At 45.4% G+C, this 16,921-nt stretch overlaps 7 protein-coding genes across 7 annotated transcripts; 2 read left to right on the forward strand and 5 right to left on the reverse strand.

Moving 5' to 3' along the window:
• Positions 1 to 252: 252 nt before the first annotated feature.
• Positions 253 to 3,316, forward strand: LACBIDRAFT_383839 (ectomycorrhiza up-regulated NACHT-containing protein; the record flags this gene model as incomplete). The annotated part of the gene is made up of 16 exons (XM_001877542.1): positions 253 to 358; positions 409 to 1,892; positions 1,944 to 2,012; positions 2,066 to 2,124; positions 2,185 to 2,187; positions 2,237 to 2,239; positions 2,291 to 2,307; positions 2,356 to 2,358; positions 2,409 to 2,411; positions 2,475 to 2,535; positions 2,592 to 2,603; positions 2,655 to 2,666; positions 2,771 to 2,803; positions 2,901 to 2,937; positions 3,037 to 3,077; positions 3,190 to 3,316. The coding sequence occupies 16 exons, from the start codon at positions 253 to 255 to the stop codon at positions 3,314 to 3,316; spliced, it is 2,070 nt and encodes a 689-aa protein (XP_001877577.1).
• A 2,145-nt stretch (positions 3,317 to 5,461) lies between these two features.
• LACBIDRAFT_324397 (uncharacterized protein) lies at positions 5,462 to 8,084 on the reverse strand (the record flags this gene model as incomplete). The annotated part of the gene is made up of 7 exons (XM_001877891.1): positions 5,462 to 5,808; positions 6,031 to 6,093; positions 6,197 to 6,295; positions 6,493 to 6,629; positions 6,680 to 7,260; positions 7,309 to 7,832; positions 7,889 to 8,084. The coding sequence occupies 7 exons, from the start codon at positions 8,082 to 8,084 to the stop codon at positions 5,462 to 5,464; spliced, it is 1,947 nt and encodes a 648-aa protein (XP_001877926.1).
• Positions 8,085 to 8,418: 334 nt separating this feature from the next.
• Positions 8,419 to 9,348, reverse strand: LACBIDRAFT_324398 (uncharacterized protein; the record flags this gene model as incomplete). Its single annotated transcript, XM_001877892.1, has 2 exons — positions 8,419 to 9,187; positions 9,248 to 9,348. The coding sequence occupies 2 exons, from the start codon at positions 9,346 to 9,348 to the stop codon at positions 8,419 to 8,421; spliced, it is 870 nt and encodes a 289-aa protein (XP_001877927.1).
• A 1,313-nt stretch (positions 9,349 to 10,661) lies between these two features.
• On the reverse strand, positions 10,662 to 11,443 carry CTR-B (copper transporter; the record flags this gene model as incomplete). Its single annotated transcript, XM_001877893.1, has 4 exons — positions 10,662 to 10,784; positions 10,844 to 10,943; positions 11,007 to 11,297; positions 11,364 to 11,443. The coding sequence occupies 4 exons, from the start codon at positions 11,441 to 11,443 to the stop codon at positions 10,662 to 10,664; spliced, it is 594 nt and encodes a 197-aa protein (XP_001877928.1).
• Positions 11,444 to 11,590: 147 nt separating this feature from the next.
• On the forward strand, positions 11,591 to 12,835 carry LACBIDRAFT_324400 (uncharacterized protein; the record flags this gene model as incomplete). Its single annotated transcript, XM_001877543.1, has 1 exon — positions 11,591 to 12,835. One exon carries the CDS (start codon positions 11,591 to 11,593, stop codon positions 12,833 to 12,835), a length of 1,245 nt encoding a protein of 414 aa, XP_001877578.1.
• Positions 12,836 to 13,133: 298 nt separating this feature from the next.
• Positions 13,134 to 13,726, reverse strand: LACBIDRAFT_246896 (uncharacterized protein; the record flags this gene model as incomplete). Its single annotated transcript, XM_001877894.1, has 5 exons — positions 13,134 to 13,195; positions 13,250 to 13,353; positions 13,417 to 13,473; positions 13,531 to 13,586; positions 13,646 to 13,726. 5 exons carry the CDS (start codon positions 13,724 to 13,726, stop codon positions 13,134 to 13,136), a joined length of 360 nt encoding a protein of 119 aa, XP_001877929.1.
• A 420-nt stretch (positions 13,727 to 14,146) lies between these two features.
• Positions 14,147 to 15,369, reverse strand: LACBIDRAFT_314157 (20S proteasome subunit; the record flags this gene model as incomplete). Its single annotated transcript, XM_001877895.1, has 8 exons — positions 14,147 to 14,262; positions 14,328 to 14,579; positions 14,685 to 14,851; positions 14,907 to 15,078; positions 15,135 to 15,149; positions 15,214 to 15,240; positions 15,300 to 15,315; positions 15,367 to 15,369. 8 exons carry the CDS (start codon positions 15,367 to 15,369, stop codon positions 14,147 to 14,149), a joined length of 768 nt encoding a protein of 255 aa, XP_001877930.1.
• Between the last annotated feature and the right edge of the window lie 1,552 nt (positions 15,370 to 16,921).

Genomic DNA, 16,921 nt, shown 5'->3' on the forward strand with positions numbered 1-16,921 from the left:
ATAACGAGAAGATTATGGCGATCGCTCGCTTGAAGTCTGGAGCCGTAAGTTGACAACGCAGCGCAAGAGCAGCTTCAGTATCGAAGGCCTGCGAATCGACCAAGAATCGACGAATGCAGTGATAATGATAGTTGATTTTGTAATACTTATTCGTCGCCCCGTTTCCGGAGCTGGCGCTCAACCAGTTCTTCATCAACCACGACAACTCGACCTTTCCGAACTCAACCCTCTCGTATTGAAACACATTGTTTCATGGCGTCCAACACAATCCTCGAAAACTCTATTGGAGCAACCATTTCAGGGAATGCACAGGTCGTTAACGCCCGCGATGTCACTATTGTCCACGGCCCTTCTGCAGGTACGTCAAGTCTGTTTATACATCGCTTCAGTGTAATTCACTGTATTTAGGTCTCTCGCAATTGCTTAGGCCTGTCAGTAACGCGACACACATCCGCTCAGGTCCAGTCGCGAAGTGTGATCCTGGCACTCGCCTGAAAGTGATTGAAACGATCAAGAAATGGCTCAACAGGCGTGATAAGCAATCAGTCTGCTGGCTTAACGGGCCAGCTGGTTATGGCAAATCTGCATTATCGCAAACCATTGCGGAGTGCTATGCCAACAAGGGCAGGCTTTTAGGAAGCTTTTTCTTTCTTCGGGGTGCTGGGGGTCGCAGTCACATTGCCCGCCTAATTCCCACCCTTGCGCACCAGATCTCCATCTCGGTGCCCGCCACAAAACCGCTGATTGACCGGGCACTTGAAGAAGATTACACTATGCTTGACTCTTCGGTCTCTTTTGTCCATCAGTTCCAAAGACTCATCACAAACCCACTGTCTTCCCTGCCCACCCTGTTTTCTTTTTTCGCCAAGTCAAAGATCCTTGTCATTGACGGTCTTGATGAGTGTGATGACAAGGTTCAAATGGCGGAATTTATTGAAATGCTGCTTGACATGTCTCAAAGGGACCAGCTTCCATTTCGCATCTTTCTTACTAGCAGAGTGGAAGAACATATCCGGAAGAAGTTTGGCGATGCCAGGGCTCAGTCAGTCTTGTACTGCATAAACTTGGATGCTTTTGATGCTCGCCATGACATCTGTCTGTATTTTAAACAGGAATTTGGTTGTATTTATGACCAGAACCTTCCAATCATGCGGAGGATCCCACAGCCCTGGCCATCTGATCAAGCTCTCTCTGTACTTCTTGATAAAGCTGGCAGTTCATTCATGTTTGCTGCCACACTGGTTCGATTGGTTGGAGAAGATCCCATGCCATACAAAGTCTTGCAAGAAGTTCTGGACTCTGGGTCCAATGGTCTGGATCCACTCTACAAACAAGTTCTTTCTTTTGCTTCTCAAACACCAGCCTTTCATCAACTTATTGGAACTATCATGATTCTGCAGACCAGTCTGTCTATCAATTCTCTTAGCTTACTCCTTGACATCCAAGCTGGGGAGATTGTCCTTGAGCTTTTGAAAGTTCAATCAATTGTCAAAATTCCTGGAGATGATAATGAGCTAATCATGCTCTATCACACTTCGCTTCGAGACTTTCTGTCCATCAAATCACGATCAGGCCATTACTTCATTGAACCTTCTTTGCAACATATTCATACGGCACTGGACTGTCTGAAATGTTTGGCGAAAGATTCCTCACAATATTTCTTTGAGAATAGCCCAGGCTATGCTATAATTGAATGGCCACATCATATTATTTTGGGATTACAAGAACAAGAAACAATTTGGGATGAAGCAATCATGAATACTCTGGTATACTCTATTGAAAATTTTCTTACTCTTCAGGGAGGGAAATGGTATAATACCATATTGAGCATCATATATTCCAATAAGAAAGAGATACCAGTATGGCTATATACTGGACTAAAGTTGTGTCAGGTGAGTTATAACAATTCATCTACTTATCTTACTGTTAATATTTGAAGCAAGGCAGGAAGAACATCAACAATTAAGAAGGCATTATTCAGAATGTTACAAAAAATTCTTGATTTCTGTCTGGTAAGAATAATTTGGCTAAATGCATGTATTTATTGATAAAAAATCTGTGACAGGAAGTAAGTGAAAAGAACATAATGCAATACTTTGAATTAACTTGTAGAGCTGCTAGGAGGTATGTGGTACAACACTCTAAAGAAAAGCCTCAGATTTAAATATCTGTCTTGACTGGAAGGAAGTAAGTTTGAATATAATTATTCTTTGTTATTACTAATGGGAAGGTTCAGAAAGTAAGGACTGGGCCAATATTACTTTGAATCAAATTCATTTATTTTTTACAGGATGTGGGTCCTAAAAGGTTCATAAACAATATAGATGTTGATATTGATCTATCAATGTCATATAGTTTGTGAGCACACTACTGAATATTTGATGATGTTCAGATTTCATTGTTATTAGACAGTAAGTCTGAATGTTTATCTCAGACAGTCTGGTATCTAATTCTCATTATTTTTTTACAATAAGAGGGTATGTTATATTGCATGTTCAACATCTCTAGAGTTGCATTTCAGGTCTTCATCAGTGGGTAAGTAAAGATAAACTACCAATTTTTTTTTGTTACTTATCTACTGTCTACATTAGTTTTCTCAACATGTGAGTTACCCTACTTTTCACTGTGCACTCTTTTGGTGACCCATTTTTGAGTCTTCACTGCCTGTGAGTATTCCTGTCTTTTATTGTGCACTCTTTGATAACACATTCTCTCTATTTCGTTTTCTTAGTTTGTGAGTTGCCTTGCTTTTTACTATGCAGTCTTTTAGTCTTTTACACCCTGCATTTGGTTTTCTCAGGATGTAAGCTACTCTGCCTTTCACTGTACACTCTTCTTGTGGCCTATCATCTTCATTTGGTTTTCTTAGCTTGTGAGTTGCCCTGCTTTTTACTATGCAGTCTTCTAGTGATTAACTCCCCACATTTGATTTTCTCAGTATGTGAGCTGCTCTTCCTTTCACTGTCACTCTTCTTTTGGCCCATTATCTTTGTTTGGTTTCTTAGCCTGTGAGTTGCCCTGCTTTTTACTGTGCAGTCTTCTGGCAACCCATTGTCTGTGTTTGGTTTTATTAGCTTGTAAGTGGCTCTGCTTCTCACTGTGCAGTCTTCTAGTAACTCATTTTCACCATGGCCATTTGGTTTTTCTCAGTCTGTGAGTTACCCTGCTTTTTACTGTGCACTCTTCCAGTAATTCACACTCTGTATTTGGTTTTGTTAGCATGCAAGTTGCCATGCTTTTCACTTTTCACTCTTTCAATAATCCATTCTCTGCATTTGCTTTTTCCAGGCGGTGTGTTGCTCTGCTTTTAGGATGACTCTTAAGTGACTTATTCTTTAAATCTGTTTTTTTCTCCAGTTTGTGAGTTGCCCTCTTTTTCACCATTTATTTTTTGCCAACTTATTTATCTGATTTTCCTTTTTCTCAGGAAGTAAGTCATTCTATTTTTTAAGAAGCATACTGCTAGAAAATTATTCTTAATTCTTATCTTTTTTTAGAAAGTATGTGGCCCACATCCTTATTGGCCACCCTTTTGGGAGTTGGCTATCTGTATCTTTCTTTCACAGCTTGTAAGTTTTTAAGTTGTAAACCCCCTTATTAAAGCTAACACTTGTTTTCACTCATTGTCCAGTAATTGACCTATGTCTACATATATTTTTAGGAGGTTTGTTCACCCCTTATTTTTGATATATACCATCTAATTAACCTATTTCTCTTGCATCACCTTCCTAGACGGTATGGTTTTAAATATGTTCCTATTTCAATATGTCTAGAGAGTAACTTTTTATCCCAGACTGTATGTTTTGATTTTATTTTATGCTGAAGTCCACTTATTTCCCATAGCTTGTATGTCACCAACTTGCTGACCTACAAACACTAATTCCTCCATTTCAGTATGTATGTATTATTCTGTTCCTTTGATTTCTTTATTGTGACATTTATTTATATGAACAGTGGGTCAGTCAACTTTCGTATTAGCAATTCAATTCCATAAATTCTGAATCATATTTTCTAGAGGGTATGTTTCCTTAATTTTCAACTGCCTCCAGTTAAAGTAATGTTCACTAGAATTGTCAGAAAGCAGTAGAGCAAGGCATTTTGTTTCAAGATCCCAACCTGCCTGAGGATTATCATTGCCATCATTGCCCATATTGATGAAGCTAGTGGATGTTGCATATACATGATGCAGAAACCAGTTACAAGATCATAATAGAGTGTACTATGTCCATCACAGCCTCATACCCTTCATAAGAGACAAATCCATCCTCACAATCCAAGTCCTTGTTCAGTGCATCAACCACCCTTGATCAAATGATACTTTGAAAACCACTGATATTCTCGTGTTGTTGTACCTTGGCCTCAGCAAACACCACAAGATACAGCACACCCTCTCGAGCCACACTATCCCAGTTTTCTTAAAGCTCCAAGAGAGTCTGTCAGGGAAATACATATCTGTCCATGACTGCCCAACCTCATATGGCAAATTCCCCAGATGAGATAGAAAGGGCTGCATAGATGCCTTGCACTTTCCATGTGAAGACCCAAAAATCAGCAGTTTTTCTTAGGGCCTCTGACAAAAGAAGAGCTCCAGCCCCCATTTGTACACCTCTTGCTCCTCTTGTGTAAAGTCAGACCTGAGATTAGAAAGCTCCAGCATGATGGGGAGGGATGCTATTGTACTGAAGGTGGACTTGTGTGGAATAAGGTGTGGCAATGGCATGTTGCCAATTGATCAGGCCAACAAGTGGGCAAGGAGATTCCTCAGACTGATATCATGGAGCCAGTGGGTAGGCATGCCTAGGCCAGTGGGTGGTTTGATGTCAGAAATCACTTTAGAATATAATATACCAGGAGCTTTTAATCCTCTTCTGTGTTATATAAAGGTTGACGTTGGTGGCAAGCTGATTGCCTTGCAGGTGCACATTTCATGATCCAAGAACACTCCAATTCTGTGCCTGCCAGCAGATAGGACTTTATGTCAGGCTCTACAGAGAGGGGATATGAGATGCACATAAAAATTAGACTGCTGAATCATAAAAGGACAGGGACCCTGGTCAGCATTGATCATCTCCCTTCCATCTTGCAGCTCAGACTGAATGACAATGGAACTGATTCTATATTTCTTGCTAGCTGCATTCAATCTCTGCAATATAATTCTCAGTGGGCAGCCAGACATCAAGGAACAGAGGCCCTTGTCGCAGCTCAGGGCTCTTGCCCTTCTTGAAGTACAGACTCCCAATCTGGGAAAATGAGGCACACTCAAACATGTTTTCGATGGCAAACAGATCCTTGAAACCAGTGTTGGCGTTGACCAGGGTCAGACCCAGTCAGTCAAAGGGTCAGTCAATCAAGGGGGGGGTTAGTCAATATCTTTGACTGACTGGGTCAATGTGTTTCGTGGGATATCGGATATCATGGCTATCTGACGCCGATGTGTGATATCGATTAGTAATGTACTTATCTACCCATGTACTGTATCAACAGGATCCATATTCACCCCTTCTCCACCCATTGCCTGCTCTGCATCATAGCTTGCAAGCTCAGCTTCGAGATTCTTCATGCCGCCCTTCCAGTAAAAAGCAAGTCCTCTCTCCAATTCCCCTTCCGTCGTACTTGGATACAGAAATAGGTCAGATAATGGGATTTTTCGGTGGGCTTGTCGTTGGGGTGGGTTGGAGGAGGTGGAGGGTGTTGGGGCAGGCATACAAACAGGGAAACTTGGCTGGATTGATTCCAGCAGTTCCTCAACATTTGGTAAGTCATCATTGTCGTCTTGATCTGCCTCGTTGATCAATAATTGAATGGAATCTATAGGATCAGCTTCAGGATCAACACTGACAGGTGTTGTCACTGAGGTGGGTTGATCCAGCGTTGAGAACTGCTGCTTTTTCCATGTGGGAACTCAGCCTTCTTCGACGTGGCAACGCCAAATGTCCATCTTCAGAACACCTGTCTTGTGCACTGTTTCCATCCCAAGTTTGTTGCAAGTTTTTGTATGAATGTTGCCGAAGATACTGAAGGATCGCTCACAGCCTGCCGAGTTTGCGACAACACTAAGCAGCCGGATTGCAAGTCTGGTGAGTGCATTACGGCCTGCTGGTAACTCGTCATCAGGTTGCGTATCAATGTGTTTCCAGATGAATACAAGATCTAGGGGCTTCTTCTTCAAGTGCACAGTCAGTGGTCTGGGACGCACAAACACGAATGATTGGCCTCACCTCCTGTAAGTGCATAGCTGTCATCTGATTCAGGTTCATCTCCTCATCCGAGAACTTGCCAGCTCCCTTTGCATAGTCTGTGAATGCCCTCAACAATGCTAGGTCACCCTTTTTTCGAACAGCCGCTCGATGAGGTTATACAAAGAAGATTCGGTGAGTACAGCTGGATTGAAGCATGCTTTTCGGATATATGGGTTGAGAAAGGTGGCGGCGATGAAGACATCTTGGTCTGCCTTTGCCCACCTCTTCTCGATACTTCCCAGTATTTTCGCACATGATGGACCATCAATTTCGGCTTTGCTGTAGATGCGGAAGAGGTTTGCGAGAGTGAGAAGAACATGATCTAGGCGGGTGTGGGACGCTTGCATAATGTTTGATGTGATGGCAAGGGGCTCGAGGAGTGCTTTGACTCTAGACAGCTGGTGAGTTGAAGCAACCAATGTTGAAGCATATTGACTAACTTTGCTAGGTTTGCCCAGAACACATCGTTGGCAACCGTGTCCAGGATAGCACAGGCTGCAAGTTTTAGTTTAGCCTCCTTTCCGGCGCAGTTGTGAAGGGTCTCCTCGTGGCGAAGGCTGCAGGATCGTATTGCGGATTTGACTTTGAGAAGCCGAGAAACAGATAGATAATGGGCAGTCCATCGCGTGATGACAGGGAGTATCAGGGCCCACCACTTCCCTTTGTACATAAATCTCTGTTCATCGTTCAACAGTGCTAATGCTGCACTGTGCGCGTTGAACCACTTTATGATCTCTAGGCCCTCCTTGATACACTTCAAGTATGGTTCCTTTGATCCCAAGAAATCCCCGACAATGAGATTGATCTGGTGGGCCCAACAGACAATAATGATCATCCACAGAAGCATCACACCCAGTAGCCGCCACATCTTTTTGCCATCAGGGCCATCATTGGTACACCAGGCAATGAGGTCCATGCCATACTTTGTTTTCATATAGTTGATATCGTCCAGTACCAGCTCAAGGAGACGAACCCCCGTTTTTGGTTCACCAGTCATGTCGTGTGTACGGACGAGATAAGGCTATGACGGGAGTAACTACTAGCCAGGTGAGAAGTTCAATGAACTTACCTCATTCTCGACACTCATCACCGTCGTAACCACAGATGTTTTTGCAATGTTCTTCCACCCATCGCACTGCCCCGTGGCCAACTTCCCCTTCACCTTCTCCCGGATGTGATCCTCAACTTTAGCAACCTGTGAGGTCAAGACGCGCCCACTAAGTACATGTCGATCTGGAACAACAACATCATCCGGAAGCCATTTCGTGGCGAAATCACGAGTTTGTGGGTTATTTGCGGCATTCCACAGGATGCCACATGCGACGAACCAATTAACCAAGTCACTCTCGAAAACATCCCGCTCCCCACTCGCCTTCCTTTGCTTGGGACCTCGGCCATTCTCTGTGTCTGCTGGTTGGGTGGGCACAGCCTTGGAGAAGCTTGCATTCGGCGTGACTGTTGGGGTAGGTCGTTTAAGGCTTCGATCCAGCTCAGCTCTAACTTCTGCAGGTATGTGCTCGCAGCCCTTTAACAGGTGGGACTTGAGGGTGTCAATCTTCCCCACTTTGGGGTACACAGCTAGATACACAGAACCTGATGGCATGATGTAAATAGAAAGGCCAAGCAGTTGACAGGATATATCTACTGACCATCCTCTAAAAAGTCCTTTTCTGAGCGCACAAAGCGACACTCTCCCCTTTCAACTGCTTTGTGGTCTGCCTCCTGCTTTGCGCAGATATGTGCCTGGACACAATACTTGCACCATGTGTTGTTGTGAGTACTGTTGCCCTTGTATTTTGTCTGATTGGCATAGAAATGCTCCCAGAGAGGTGATTTGGGTGGCATGTAGATACAGCGGTCAGACAGAAAATGTCAATGTCAAGTTTAAAATTCTACATCTGCTGCTACAGGTACAGTGGTGTCGCATAGGACCTCTTTCAAGCCTCCGAGGTACATTATAAATTCAATCAATCAATTTTGAACCGCATGACATTGACCCCTTTGACCTTTTTTTGACTGACCGGTCAATCATTGACTGACCATTGACTTGACCCTGGTTATTGACCAAGTCAAAGGGGTCAAGCCAACACTGCTTGAAACATGCTGTGACTTGGCTGTTCTGAATCTCATGCCAGTGATCAAGAGCTTGATGCCCAACTGACGCCACCTATTTTTTCCACTATGAGCCAACAGGGTTGTTATTGTCTGTATGACCATTCCAGGAGAAAACATGTGAAGCAGGAAGTTTGAGCACTTTGCAAGCAAACGTGAGGGAGGTGACCTTGCTGGCTGTGATAAGGAAGGGTTGTGGCAGCATGTTTGAATGGAATTTTGGTGGTTGCTTCTGAAATGTTGTTGAAATGGAGGCTAAAGACTCTGTTGTATGACCCTGTGATGCCTTGATTTTGAGGCTGTGACTAAGTAATGTAACATGTTTGTGTACATGGCATGGACCTTTGCCTATTTTCATGAATTCAGTACAGCTGTGTGTGCCTATGATAGTATACATAGTTTGGAGATGTTGAGTGTATTTTCTGGCAGTGCCCCCTTTTCCTTTTTCTTTCACAGTTTCTTCTTCAGTTTCCTTCTCCTGTAATTCAAGTTCAGTTATCCGTTTCAGAAGCAACTGAAGCTGTGCATCGTGTTTTTGCTCGAGTGCTGCAACACTGTTATCAACCCTATCTGCCCTTTCCACCAGTGCAGTCAACATCTGGCTCAGGTGCGTCACTTGCCCACTAATATTGTAAATCCCCATGTTACTCTGTTTGAAGGACCCAAACATGTTCGGGTCACCGTTGTACATAGCCACGGTCCCCTCGCTGTCAATGCAGCTGCGCTTGTAGGTGTGTGGGCCATGTGGCATAAACATTTCCACCGCTGCATCATCCTGATGTTGTGCAGGGTAAAACATGTTCGGGGACATGCCTATCATTCCTTGTGGGTTTGGACTGGCGGTGAATAAGGAGGTCAGCTCTGACAATCATGATGAACATTGCTTGTTAACTGACACCATGCATAGAGGGGTTGACATTCCAAAGTGTCCTGAGGCAGGGTTTGGTTGGTCACGATCAAAGGATATAGGCTGAGTCGTCGCGTTGGATTGGTCCATGCTTGGGTGGTGGTAGAGACCTGCAAGCTGCAGCTTTTCTTGGACCGTTCTTTTTTTCAATCGTTGTGAAAATTGTTATGCTATATAATTGCACACTGTCATGAAAAAAAAAGATTGAAAAACTGATTCTGTTTCACAAAAGTAATAAGATAACATCCCCACTACTTGACAGAAAAAGCTGAGGCATTCTACTTGAGATTAGATGAGAAAGTGGTGTAATATCTGCCAAAAGCAACATGTGGATGCCCGGAAGAGTCCATGCAAAACAAGACTTGAAATTGTCGTGTTTACTCATGTTACCCTCCAAAAACAAATCGGGGCGGAACGCAGTCACCTCGCTTTAGCTAGGTCTCCCAGCTTCATATTTCTAAGCAAACCAAACATGTCACTCTTCCGCAAACATGGCGCAAATAATAGGACTTTCTGGAGGTCATATTGTTCAAGATTGGAACAAACATGTCACTCTTCCGCAAACATGGCGCAAATAATAGGACTTGCTGGAGGTCATATTGTTCAAGATTGGAACAAACATCTCACTCTTCCACAAACATGGTGCAAATAATATGACTTCACTATATGCTTACAGTTGATAACACTGCTCGTTGCCGCTGCGAGGAGTCGGCCGAAGGCCGGACGACGAGCAGTGGCCTCCATCGACAACCTAGATATTCAACTTCAATGCTCCAACGGAGTTCTCATGAAGAAACAAAAAATAAAAGGATAAGATTAAAAATGAGGTTTATGTTAAGGAAAATGGTCGAGTTCAATTCAAACATTTTGGAAATTTTTTCGCTGGGTGAAGCTGAGGGACTAAGAACTCTTACTAATGTATTTACAATACAGAAGCGAGGTTTTGTTGACGAAGTCAACCTCTAGTGCTAGTGATTGATCTTATCACGCAACGTGATTCATTATAACGTGACTACAATAGCTCCCGCCAGCCTTGTAATCCATTGCTATTATAAGGCATCACGGATTTTTCCGACATAAGACCCTTCATTAGAGCAGTGAAAGAGCAAAAGAATTCGGATGACATACTCACTCAGTGCCAACTCAATTTGTGCGCCTTGAAATTATCACAATCTTGCTATATCTGCTGTTTCACCGACCCAACAAGAAAAATTGGAAGATATCATGTTAACGGTACGCCCTCATGGCGTTCAGTTGAAAAGCAACTGAGAGCCGAAGATAAAGTGACCAACAATGGCAATGAGGTGATCTGAGAGGGCCGAGCTCTCAAAACAAGTGGAATACTATCATCTCATACTTAGATCATTTACAAGATAGTAGCGAAAGAGTCCATGATAGGAGGGCTAATGGCACGCCATGCCCTTGCCTCCCTGGGTATCAACAAGAATTGCATCAACGTTCATGGTTGCGCCGAAAATATAATGACCAAGGGCAGCGCCGACGACGACGGCTATGATCAAATATGCCTACGCCCACCAAACATTAGCTGAGAGACATAGGGAAGAAAGAAAGAAGAACGACCCACATTGTACGTCATGAACACCAGCATGAGGAAGAAGGATAGGAACACGGTGGCGCCATACAAGGCCGCACGGAGGGCCCTTGACACAGGAGCCACCGGAGTTCTGTGTAAAAACGTATTATCAGTCCGCTCTCTGGGAGTGGGAGTCTGCTCAAACCCAACTTACCCATTCAAAGCCGACTTAACCGCGCGTCCATTCCGTCCCCCAAGCAACGAGTCCTCCAACCCCTCAGCGCCCTCCGCACCAGGGCTGCTCCCCCTACTCGGGACTCTGATCTTCCCCTTGGCTGCATTGAGACCCAGCGCGATACGGCGATCCAAGCTGCGCTGCACAACACGGAGGTACTCATAGAAAACCCCCAGCAAGACGATGGCGAGGAGTGAGAGGACGAATTGAGTATGCGTGTGGATGTGCCAGGAGCGGAAGACGATGCATGTGTTGATTATGTCTGTGTTCCTGTAGTTGGGGAGGAAGAAGGGGTCAGTAAGGAGGGGAGATATACAGCCTGAGAGACTGACTGACCACAACATGTTCATTGAACAGCGAGGGCCGCCGCCGCCTGTGGGCATATTGTGCCCTGCGTGTGCAGTGTCGTGGTTCATTACGGACAGCGGTGGTGGTGGTGAAGAGGTGGTGATAGTTATGTATGGTGCGACGTGATCTTTGTCCAAATCAAGCTTTGGCAATCACACATACAACATCATCTTGCAATCCAAAGACTCACTAGTACTCACTAGTCACTGACCACAATGGACTCTGAACACCTTCCCAAGTCCCCGGTCTTTCCAACAGAGATCATTGAATTGATAATTGACCATCTTCAGGATGATATCGTCGCTCTAACACGCATTTCCGGAACATCTCATGCAATTCATCACTCATGCCACCGACGTCTTTTCCGATCTGTGAAACTCGTTATTTCACCAACCCCAAAAATGTTTATAAGAGTCTTTCGGCACAATCCAAGCATTGGACAACATGTTCGGAAGCTGGTGTTACACATTCACCCCAGGCTTTCTGAGTGGGTCCCCGGAAAACAGAACACTCAGGATCTGGCTGCTGTGCATGAAAACATCCAAACTCTGACACAAACACCATTCGTGGAGAAGCTGTCCATCCGCGGAAGCATAACATCGTGGAACTCCCTCCATGCCACCCTTCAACAGCCGATTCTGAATTGCATCCATTCCGCCTCCTTGACAGAATTATCCATTGAGGCTTTTGTGATTCCCGTCACAATATTTCGATCCTGCGTCAATCTTTCGGCTTTGATGATCAACTACGTGGAGGACTCTGGAAAGCCAGAGCCCAACGATCAAGCGAGGATGTCACCACATTCGCCCCAACCCATGAACATTCCCCAACTGCGCTCATTCGAAGTTGTATCCTCTACCGCGTTTGCATTGGCACTTCTCCGTTATCGTGACAGCGATGGCCATCCGTTGATCAGATTCGACAGACTCGAGACGCTCATCGTCCCTTACTATCATCCCAAACAGGAGATGCAGGTCATAGAGGATATCTGCAAAGAAGCAACTGGATTGGAGACGTTCGCGTGTGGAGGAATTATGGCGGGTACCGAGTCTACCGACTGGCCTGATTTCAGCCACTTTTTGATGCTGAAGAACTGGAGAGGACAGGGCAAACTATTCAGTGAATCCCTTCTGCAAGGCCTATGTGAGAAACTCCAGATGTTCCCTCAACCCAACGTTCTGGAAACTTTGGACCTTGAGATCTCACTGCCCGAAGGCTGGCACTACTTGCCGATTTCCATTCAAAATGAATGGGGACAGCTGGATGTCGTGTTATCTCGTGGCTTTCCTCGACTGCACACAGTTTCAATCAATGTTGTTTTGTTCTACTCCCCTCCGGCAGATCCGGACTCTGAGAGCGCCGAGTTACGCGAATCGGAGAGGCTGTTCCGAGAGAAGTTTCCTTGTTTGAACGGAAACCCAGCTGTGAACTTCAATTTCTCGACGAGTTTTTGGGATTAGACTTGCGTGGGGGTTCAAGGTTTCCATTCAATATTATGTGATTAAATTCAATATACTGGAATTCTGGCATGAGAGTGTGTTGAACGTGCAACTGAAGGACAGCTTGAACGTCGGACGGTTAAGTTCAAGCACCAGATACCCAAAGGTCATTGCACTGATAATCATAATCTCCATGACGATATCCTCGCTCTGGGAGCCCGTATCAGCTTCAGGTAGCTCTGGCTCATCTAAAAATCATGTTAACAAGGCGTTAGATTGCAAAGTCCCGCAGAAAATCAAAATGGTACAAAAGATACAACTACTCATCCAACACCCAAGCATTCTCCTTGACCAATTTCTCCCTCTCAAGGAGGTATTTCCCTACATCAAGTTTGATAAGTGCCACTTCGATACCAACGACATGATACGACTCACCTTCCTTATACTTCTGCATATGATCAGCAGCTTTATGATAATACCATCCCAACCGTTCATTACATCCTAGGCAAAACACGTCAGCTACCGTGTGCACGCCCGTCCTACGTTGTATAAGGATATCAGCGGATGAATTACAGTGAAGGGGAATGGAAGGGGGGACGTACAACAACGACCGGTCCTCCCTTCGTCCAAGCTTGACGTTCACCGCTGATTGCATTAAACTAGCCCACCCTCTCCGTCAGCAGACCACAGAGTTTACGAATGGCGGCAAGACGCACAACCCCCGTCCATCCCGACCTGAAAAGGCTTTACTTATAAGTTCATCTTGTAGTGTCTATGCAATTTCACATAAACATGAGCAGACGCTGTAAAAGGGAGGTATGAAACGCGTACGATAACAGCAGCGCACTTCAAACAAGAGTAGGTTGGGTGCCCTTCGTATGTTTGGATGACCTGGGTCTTGGTGTCGGCCATTGTGGAGGATGTCATACCCTTTGGATTCAAAGGAGAACGTTATCTGATTGGACCTTTGTAGGTTGGAGTGCTTTGATCATTCGGGGTGGGTCTGGCGTTGTGCCGTGGTGTGGTGGTGAAAGTGTGGCCCGCCGCGAGGGGTCAATACATGAATGACTCAGGTTGTTTGTGCTGAAGCTCGTGCCTCTACATAACTAGGGCTGGTTAAATCATCGTCAGAGGAGTGGGTGATGAACGGTTCGGAAGAAAAGATGTGTGTAGAAGATGGTGATTCTCAATTTCGAGGCGGGGAGGTATGATCAGAGTTTGACCCTCAGGACTTCCCGCCGTGTTGAATTACTCATGGCTCTTAACCAAATGGTATCCCATGCAACGATGAATTGAGCATAAGTAGCTCGTAGAAATACAAAAAATCCCCATTCAAGCTTTCATCTCCAACCCCTCCGCAAGCAACAGCGCATTGATCTCCGCAGGCTTGTATATCTTCGCCTTGGGCTGCTTCGTCACCTCATCCAACGTCAACACTGCAAACTCCACTACGCCATCGTCAGTCATCAACTCATGTCCAAAGCCAAAACCAACAAAAAAAAAAGACACTCACACTTCTCGCTGCCCAGCGTCGTACTATCCATCGTTTTGCTCATCGTCCTTAACACCAGGCCAATGGCGTCCTTCACCTCAATGTCGTCTTTATACTCCTGCTTGAGCAGGCTCTGCGCCGTGCCGTTGTTCGCGCCGATGCAGGTTGCTTTCCAGCCTGAGTAGTTACCCGACGGGTCGGAGTGGTAGAGCTGGAAGTGGTAATGCGGATCATAGCCTGCGTAGAGCAGGGAGACGCCGAATGGGCGGAGACCTATAAATGGGTGGGTGGTTGGGCATTTCGATAGAAAGACAAGGAGGAATGGGAGGGGACAAGATGCCAGGAAAGGAAAAAGGAAGGAAGGAGAGACGTGCGTACCACCGAACTGAGTATACCCCTGCTTCATATCACATAGCCTTTGCGCGAGCAACTCAACTGGGATGTCCTCATTGTACGTCAACAAATGACTCTGCGCCGCCGTCCTCGCGAAATTGATGAGTGAGTTCGCATCAGCCGTTAGGCCTGCTACACCGCCTATCACGTTCCTATAAACAGTTCGTCCAATTGAATGACAAAGAAGACGAGAAAGGCAGAACACACGAATTGAGCAAATAAATCTTCTCTCCACTCCCACCGTACCCCCCATCTTTCGCACTAGACAGATCAAGCAGTTTTCCTGTTACTTTCTTCTCAGCTGCGAGAACTACCCCGTCTTTTGCTAGGACACCGAGGACGGTACCGGCGTGCGAGATGGCTTCCATTGCATATTCGACTTTTGCGCAAGAATGTGTTAGCTCATGAGTAGGCAGGGTAATGGGGGATGCGTACTTTGGTATAGCCGACCTGTGGGGTGATTAGAATGTGGATTAATGGTCGAAGAGAGAAAGAGAGATGGAAGGGGACACACCTTCTGGTGAGAAGATGGTTGTTCGGCCTTATATGATTTTGATTAGGTGGTTGGTTGGTTGGATATAGGGTGATAGTAGAGCTTACTATCATATCGCCTGGCCTAATCGGTAGTCAGATTCATGATAAACCAGCAGCAATTTCCTATACACACCATCTTGAAATGAAGAGATTTGAAGAGTGACGAACTGACGCGTCGTCTCAAAGCTAAGCACACGCGTCGCCCACTCGGCAATTCCCGTTATCTTATCTCTACCAAAGCCACTTAAACTACAACTCGTAATTTCACGTCAAACGTACTCAACTTTGATTTTTTTACAGACACCCATCACCTTTAATACGTATGACATATAATGGTAAGTGCCATGCTTCCTTCCCTGTTCCTACAGCTCAACAATAATCAAAGTCACTAAATTAATACAAAAAGCACAGTTATGAAAGTTCGACGACATCCCAGCCCATAGTCCGTTGGTATTTATACATACTAATACAATTTTAGCAATAGTGGGCGTATAAACCTTCACATTCAATGCGTGAAAAGACATCGAGAATTCTTGGATTACAGCAAGCACATAAGGACAGCCATCATTGCGGTGGTCATCATGGCAGGCAAAGTAATTATGGTTGATGATCTGCCATCTGCAGCGAATTGAAACGTCAGAAAAAGATACGCAGATAGTAGGGGGAAACGCACTGCTGCTTCCAAAGCCCGTGGTTGTCGTTGAGGAACCATTACCGCTTGGAGCGCCTGGAAGGGGAAGAGTAAAGACGAGGTCACAGAGAAGGCTCGACTACACTCTCTCACCTGATCCGCCAGCCAAACTAGAAAGCTGCGCGAACCCAATAGAAGGAGGGTCAGCACGGAAGACAGAATACACATTCTTCTGCAAGGCGAAAATCAGCATACGATCTGCCATGCGAAAGGAATCAACAAACCAAAAAGGTATCCCCAATAAGCCAGGAGGGATTACCCGAGCCAGAAGGAATGTCGCTGCCGAGGCCGAGGTCAAAGATGGCTCCAAGGCATTGTGAGCTTCCAATCGAAATCTGGCCAAGGCTCATGTCGGTCGCATTTATCGGCCACGCCTTGCCCCCGAAGGAAAGGGTCACTTGAACCGAGGTAGAGCACGCTGGGGATAGTAGGAATTACAGACTTTTTCAAAAAGAAGAAAGAATTGTCACTCACGGAAAGTGAAGAATCCTTGCTGTTTCGCATAAGGGGCTGAGCCCGGAACGGCTGCCCAAATAGCATCGACATCAGCAGTTGGACCACCGATAAGGCTGGTGCCAGTGTCAATGGACGCTACAGCAGCCCGGCCTGTCGTGATTTGAACAGATTGTCCTTGCACGGTGATCGCTACACGGGTCAGACGACGTTAGCTCGGTTTGCTTGTTTTCCTAAGACACTAACCAGACACGGTGAGAAGCCAAAAGGTTGGTGTACCCGAAGGCATATCGAGGAACTCAATATCACCAGTAAAGAGCGTTGAATTTATTCCTCCGAGGGTAAACACACCTCCTGGTTCTTCGTCCTTGGCATTGATATCATCGTTGAACCGTGTAAGATAGAAGGCCATCTCAGAGGCAGACAGCTGGCTTCCTAAAGCCTGCCAGAACGGAGTTGAGGCCGTGCTAGCAAGGGCAGGAAATGCGAGACCCATGAGTCCTGATGCTGAACCCGCGAGAAGGCCATCCGTGAGGCGGTCAAC

The sequence above is a fragment of the Laccaria bicolor genome, genomic scaffold (assembly GCF_000143565.1).
Source record: "Laccaria bicolor S238N-H82 LACBIscaffold_5 genomic scaffold, whole genome shotgun sequence".
Taxonomy (NCBI): Eukaryota; Fungi; Basidiomycota; class Agaricomycetes; order Agaricales; family Hydnangiaceae; genus Laccaria; species Laccaria bicolor.